Source organism: Micromesistius poutassou (assembly GCF_964030765.1).
Source record: "Micromesistius poutassou genome assembly, chromosome: 13".
Lineage (NCBI taxonomy): Eukaryota > Metazoa > Chordata > Actinopteri > Gadiformes > Gadidae > Micromesistius > Micromesistius poutassou.
In genome coordinates, this window is record NC_140283.1 from 19,660,714 (window position 1) to 19,666,496 (window position 5,783).

At 53.6% G+C, this 5,783-nt stretch overlaps 1 protein-coding gene across 1 annotated transcript in view; it reads left to right on the top strand.

The window, feature by feature from the left end:
- LOC311357170 (unconventional myosin-IXAb-like) overlaps window positions 1–5,195 on the top strand; it is a 9,047-nt gene extending 3,852 nt beyond the window's left edge. Inside the window, exons 4-11 of the mRNA XM_084477065.1 lie at window positions 253–445; window positions 833–961; window positions 1,436–1,541; window positions 1,939–2,070; window positions 2,508–2,631; window positions 3,238–3,482; window positions 4,362–4,504; window positions 4,685–5,195. Coding sequence (XP_084333191.1) covers window positions 253–445; window positions 833–961; window positions 1,436–1,541; window positions 1,939–2,070; window positions 2,508–2,631; window positions 3,238–3,482; window positions 4,362–4,504; window positions 4,685–5,181 — 1,569 coding nt within the window. The 3' untranslated portion in view covers window positions 5,182–5,195. The remainder of the gene's footprint in view (window positions 1–252; window positions 446–832; window positions 962–1,435; window positions 1,542–1,938; window positions 2,071–2,507; window positions 2,632–3,237; window positions 3,483–4,361; window positions 4,505–4,684) is intronic.
- The last annotated feature ends 588 nt before the right edge of the window (window positions 5,196–5,783 follow it).

A 5,783-nucleotide genomic window follows, 5' to 3' on the forward strand; every position in this document is an offset into this window, starting at 1 on the left:
TGTGTGTGTGTGTGTGTGTGTGTGTGTGTGTCTGTGTCCGTGTGTGTGTGTGTGTGTGTGTGTGTGTCTGTGTATCTGTGTCTGTGTCCATGTGTGTGTGTGTGTGTGTGTGTGTCTGTGTCCATGTGTGTGTGTCTGTGTCCATGTGTGTGTGTGTGTGTGTGTGTGTGTCTGTGTCCATGTGTGTGTGTGTGTGTGCGCGTGTCTGTGTCCATATGTGTGTGTGCACGTGTCTCTGACTCCATGCTACAGTACGACCCGGAGCTGTCGTCGCGGCAGTTTGGGGTGGAGCTGTCACGCCTCAGCAGGGAGGAGCACACGGTGCCCCACCTGGTGGAGAAGCTCATCAACTACATCGAGATGCACGGCCTCTACACCGAGGGCATCTACAGGAAGTCTGGCTCCACCAATAAGGTCAAAGAGCTCCGCCAGGGGCTGGACACAGGTGGGATTGACAGCCTTCTAACCTTATATATGTATAAAAAATATATAAAAGGGAATGAGAGAAACACTTTCTCGCATTTTCCTCTATGGCAAGGTCCCAAGGTTACCGTTGAATGTAGTAGTACCTTCTATGAACTGTAGGGGGAGCAATGTGTCAACTTGAGCCTGTTTGCTCTGCCATAGCCTCACAAATCAGGCTTTAGACAAGAGAAAGTCTTTAGACTTCGACGAAGCTCAAATCTGATGTACATCATTTTATTATGCTGTCGGTTTATTGCTGTTGCTAGCAAGTGGCAGTGCTGTGTGTTCATTGTGAACGGAGTCTGTAAGTGTCACTGGTGTACAGGAAACCCCCTTCAACACTGAACCCTGTTTTCTGCTGTTCCAGACGTGAGCAGCATGAACCTGGACGACTACAACATCCACGTCATCGCCAGCGTGCTCAAGCAGTGGCTCCGCGACCTGCCCAGCCCTCTCATGACCTTTGAACTCTACGAGGAGTTCCTCAGGGCTATGGGTAAGGCCGCCTCCACTTGGCCTCTGCTCTCTTCCTTTCAGAGGTCCGCTCGCTGTAGTGGGGGGGGCGGGTGGTCTGGCGTTCAGGGGGGGTCTCTCAGCCCAAAGGGTTCCTGATTTAAAACACAGACAGTCCACAGTGTCCTGTAGCAAGATGACCCCTGACCCCTGAACAACTCCCTACTACGTTAGCATTGATTGCTTCCCATGTTGTGTCCATAGTACCGATATATCTTCTGTGTATTTTTATTGATATACATTTTGTTCTCTAGTTGAAAGTCTGCGACTGTCCTGTTGTTTTTATGCTGCGGCGTCCACATTTTGCCGTGCAGAATGAACAACGTACTTATCTTATGTTAATGACACCTTAAGGAGGTAAAGGCCAAATGAGTGAACAGTGACAGCTCCTCGGGGGGGGGGCGGGGTCCCCTGAGGTGTGTGTCTGACTGGGGCGGTGTGTGTTGGGCGGCTCCAGGTCAGCCAGAGAGGAGGGAGGTGATCCACGGGGTGTACTCCGTCATCGACCAGCTCAGCAGGACTCACCTGAGCACCCTGGAGCGGCTCATCTTCCACCTGGTCAGGTGAGTCCGGACGCCCGCACCGACTAACCAACTCACATGCTGACCCCCCCGGCCACACCCTCATGGAATGGTTTTGTAATGCCAACTACGGCGAGTGACCGCTCAAGTTTGATTTGTAATGTTTGGTTACTGTCGGATATTTACCAATAGCATTTGCACAGCTGGTTGACATTTTAAAGTGGGATGTGTATTTATGACTCAACATGCCTTGATCAAAGACTTTCAAAGAGTCAACACCCTGGTTAAATGACTATATTGTATTGTATTGTGTGTGTGTGTGTGTGTGTGTGTGTGTGTGTGTGTGTGTGTGTGTGTGTGTGTGTGTGTGTGTGTGTGTGTGTGTGTGTGTGTGTGTGTGTGTGTGTGTGTGTGTGTGTGTGTGTGTGTGGTGGTCCAGGATCGCCCTGCAGGAGGACACTAACAGGATGTCGGCCAACGCCCTGGCCATCGTGTTTGCTCCGTGCGTCCTCCGCTGCCCGGACACCATTGACCCTCTGCAGAGTGTCCAGGACATCAGCAAGACCACTGCGTATGTGCCCGGCCCCCCACCCCCACACATTCTAAAGGAGTGTTCTTAACGAGCGTTCTTTAGGAGTCTACTTAACGAGCGTTCTTAACGAGCGTTCTTAACAAGCATTCTTAATGAGCGTTCTAAAGGAGCATTCTTAACGAGCGTTCTAAAGGAGCATTCTTAATGAGCGTTCTAAAGGAGCGTTCTTAACGAGCGTTCTTAACGAGCGTTCTTAACGAGCATTCTTAACAAGCGTTCTAAAGGAGCATTCTTAACGAGCGTTCGAAAGTAGCGTTCTTAACGAGCGTTCTAAAGGAGTGTTTTTAAAGAGCGTTCTAACGGGAGCGTTCTTAACAAGCGTTCTAAGGAGGAGTTGCCAGCCGTCTGAAACCAGTGAAACGTTCTGAAAGAGGATTCCAAAGGAGCTTTTCTGAACGAGCGCTCTCTCCCTGCAGGTGCGTGGAGCTGATCATCAACGAGCAGATGCGCAAGTACAGGGCGCGCCTCAAGGACATCAGCAGTCTGGAGTTCGCAGAGAGCAAGGCCAAGGGCCGGCTCACTCACATCAGGAGGTCCCTGGTAAGACCACAGCGCTGCAAACGTCACCCGTGTCTGAGCGACAGTCGGCACTATGTTTAAGCCCGACAGGCTCTGGGATGACTACACACGATGCAGGCAGTTCATTTCATGCACAGAAAGACCCAGCTTTGTCTTGAGGATTATTCTCGTTGAGTCCTCATGGCTGGCTTGCTGGTTCTCAATTCTGTGTCTTTGAGCGTGAGGTCGCTGTGCGCTCGGCGCCGGTTTCACGTGTCAAAGCTCCACAGAGCAGTATGCTTCCAGGTGTGTGTGTGTTGAAAAGTGTGTTTCCATGGCCACCGTGCTTCCTCTTGCGGCGGGTTTAGCCAGCTCGGTGTGCTCCGGACCCTGCGGAGTCATTTTAGAGTCGTTTTAGCTTGTTTCTAGTGTTAAGAGGCATTCATAAACAGGAAGTCTATCAATATTTTGATGGCTTGTGCGTTTCTGTGTGTGTGTGTGTGTGTGTGTGTGTTTTGTGTGTTCTCGTCCTTGTGTTTGTTTTGTGTGTTCTCGTCCGTGTGTGTGTGTGTGTGTTTTCGTGTGTGTGTGTGTGTGTGTGTGTGTGTGTGTGTGTGACATTGCACACGTCCGTGCCTCACTCCACAGAGCAAAGAGCGCATGCGGCGTAGCAGCAGCAGCAGCCTCATCCCCTCGCCGCCCCTCAGCCCCAGGGTGGCGCCCCCGGAGGCGGAGGAAGGGACTGCAGGAGGAGGAGGAGGAGGAGGAGGAGGAGGAGGAGGAGAAGGAGAGGTGGAGCCAGAGGGGGCGGGGCTTAGCGAGCTGCAGCAAACGGCCTTGCAGCACGAGGAGAGGATCTTGACGGCGCAGATCGAGAGCCTGCAGAAGGAGAAGTATGACTCACACTTTGTTTCCTCTTCCTGTTTGCAACCCGACCACGGCCCCTAGTTAAGTAGTTTAAACGGCCCCTAGTTTAGTCGTTTAAACGGCCCCTAGTTTAGTCGTTTACCACAATCTCAATCATTTTCTGTATAAACCTTGTAGAATAAAGAGTCATCCGAACTTATAACGATTATGGTCGTATATTTGGGTAACAATGATACAATAACATACAAACGATGATGCACACGACATGCATACAACAAACAATAAAACAAAATACAATACAATAATCCAAGATCTCAGATGGGAGTTCGCCCTCCGTCTCTCTATTAGGTTCGCAAGGAGAAGTCCGATGTTTTGACTAAAAAAACACGACTCCTTATACCCTTCTGTTAGGATGCTGAGGGCAGCTGTGCCCCCCCCCCCCCCCCCCCCCCCAATAAACCAAAGCCTTTGTTAACCAGATGGTAATCTATCGATTGAAGCTCCTCAAGGTGTCATAACTCCGTGCCTTATCAGTTGGACCCCTGTCTCCCTTCCCCCAGGGGGTCAAGTGCAGCCTTTGAACACATTCCCCGAAAGGTGTCACGAGAACAGGCGCATTCCAACACATCGAGAGACACACAGGATGTGTCTCTCGATGTGCAGCTACTTTTAAGTTGAACTCTAAAAAGCGCTCTTGTTTTCGGGCTATTATTTGGTTGATGGTCCCCCTCCCATATATTAGTAGAAGTTGAAGAGACAAATCAAGGAATCTGGTTGTACTAAATTCTTTGTGTCTGTACATCTACCTGGGTCTGTGTCTGTCTGTCTGTCTGTCTGTCTGTCTGTCTGTTGTCTGTCGGTCTTTGTGTTTGTGTGTGCGTGTGTGTGTGTGTGTGTGTGTGTAGGGAGGAGCTGACCTTTGAGATGCTGGCGTTGGAGCCACGGACCTCCGACGATGAAACCCCAGAGTCCGAGGCCTCCATCGGCACGGCGGAGAGCTCGGAGAACATCGCCATGGAGACGGAGGGGGCGACCTCCGGCCCCCATGGTGGGTGTGGTTAGGGGGTTGTCAAGGAGCAGAGGAAGAAAACCAATTTTATCCCTGTGTCCTTCAAATACTTAAATGTCTGAATAATCAGAAACAAAGTGTACTCACTCACTCACTCTCTCTCTCTCTCAACTCGCTCCCTCTCTAACGCTACGCTCTCTCTCTCTCTCTCTCCATCAGGGCGAGAGATCCCCCTCTGTAGGAAGGCCGAGGCCAAAAGCCGCCGCACTCAGCGGCGACAGCCGGACTCCTCCCCCTCCTCTTCCTCCTCCTCCTCGCCGGCCACCACCGCCGCCGCCGCCGCCGCCGCCGCCGCCACCGCCACCGCCTCGGCACTCTCCTCCTCCTACCACCTGCCCCCCTCTCTCCCCTCCTCCTCCTCCACCACCACCTCCTCCTCCTCCTCCTCCTCCTCCCACCCCTTCCCCCACCGCTTCCGCTCCTCCTCCTCGGGCCCCCTCCTGACCTCCTGCCCCCTGGGCGCCCCGGAGGCCGACCTGGGCGCGGCGGGCGCGGCGGCGGTGGGCCAGAGGGGCAGCAAGATCCGCCACCGGCTCCGGCTGAGCCGCAGCTCGCCCCGCGACCCCACCGAGGCACCGCACCGCAGGGAGACGGGGGACTTTGGCTCGGCGCCGCATCAGCTGGTTCTGTACGGCAGCAACGAGTTCATGGTGTGAGGCGCCTCCGGTCTGAGAGGGGAGTCGGGGGGGGAGAGGAGGGAGAAGGGAGGAGGAGGAGGAGGAGGAGGAGGAGGAGGAGAAGGATGGGGAGGAAGAGGAGCGTTTTGCTGATGACCGTATGCTGTGGGGGGCGGGGTCTTGACCTTGACATGCTTCCCCCCCCGTCCCCCCCCGTCCCCCCCCGTCCCCTCCCGTCTCCTCCTGGGGTTTGGAGCCAAACTGGGCGGTAAAAAGGAGAAAGGACCGACGGCGGAAGCGGTCAGCACGCCGCACGCCAATACCGTTCATTAAAGAAAAAAAACTCAAAAAAGAATCCTGTTTTTTTTTTTTTTGGTTATGTTTCCAACGCACCGAGGTGGTGGTGGTGGGGGTGGTGGGGGGGGGGGGGGGTACTCGAGTCCGGTGTCCGCCCTCGCCACCGCCACACACAAAGTATTCCCGCCGAATTAGGCCACGCCCATCTCCCCGCCCATGTCACCTCGACATGCTGATGCTGACGCCATTCGTTGGGCGACGTCGTCATGGGTTAATATTATTATCAGTGGTGTTTGTTGTTTGTTGTTACGTTACAAAGGAAGCGGAGATGTACATAGACTGAA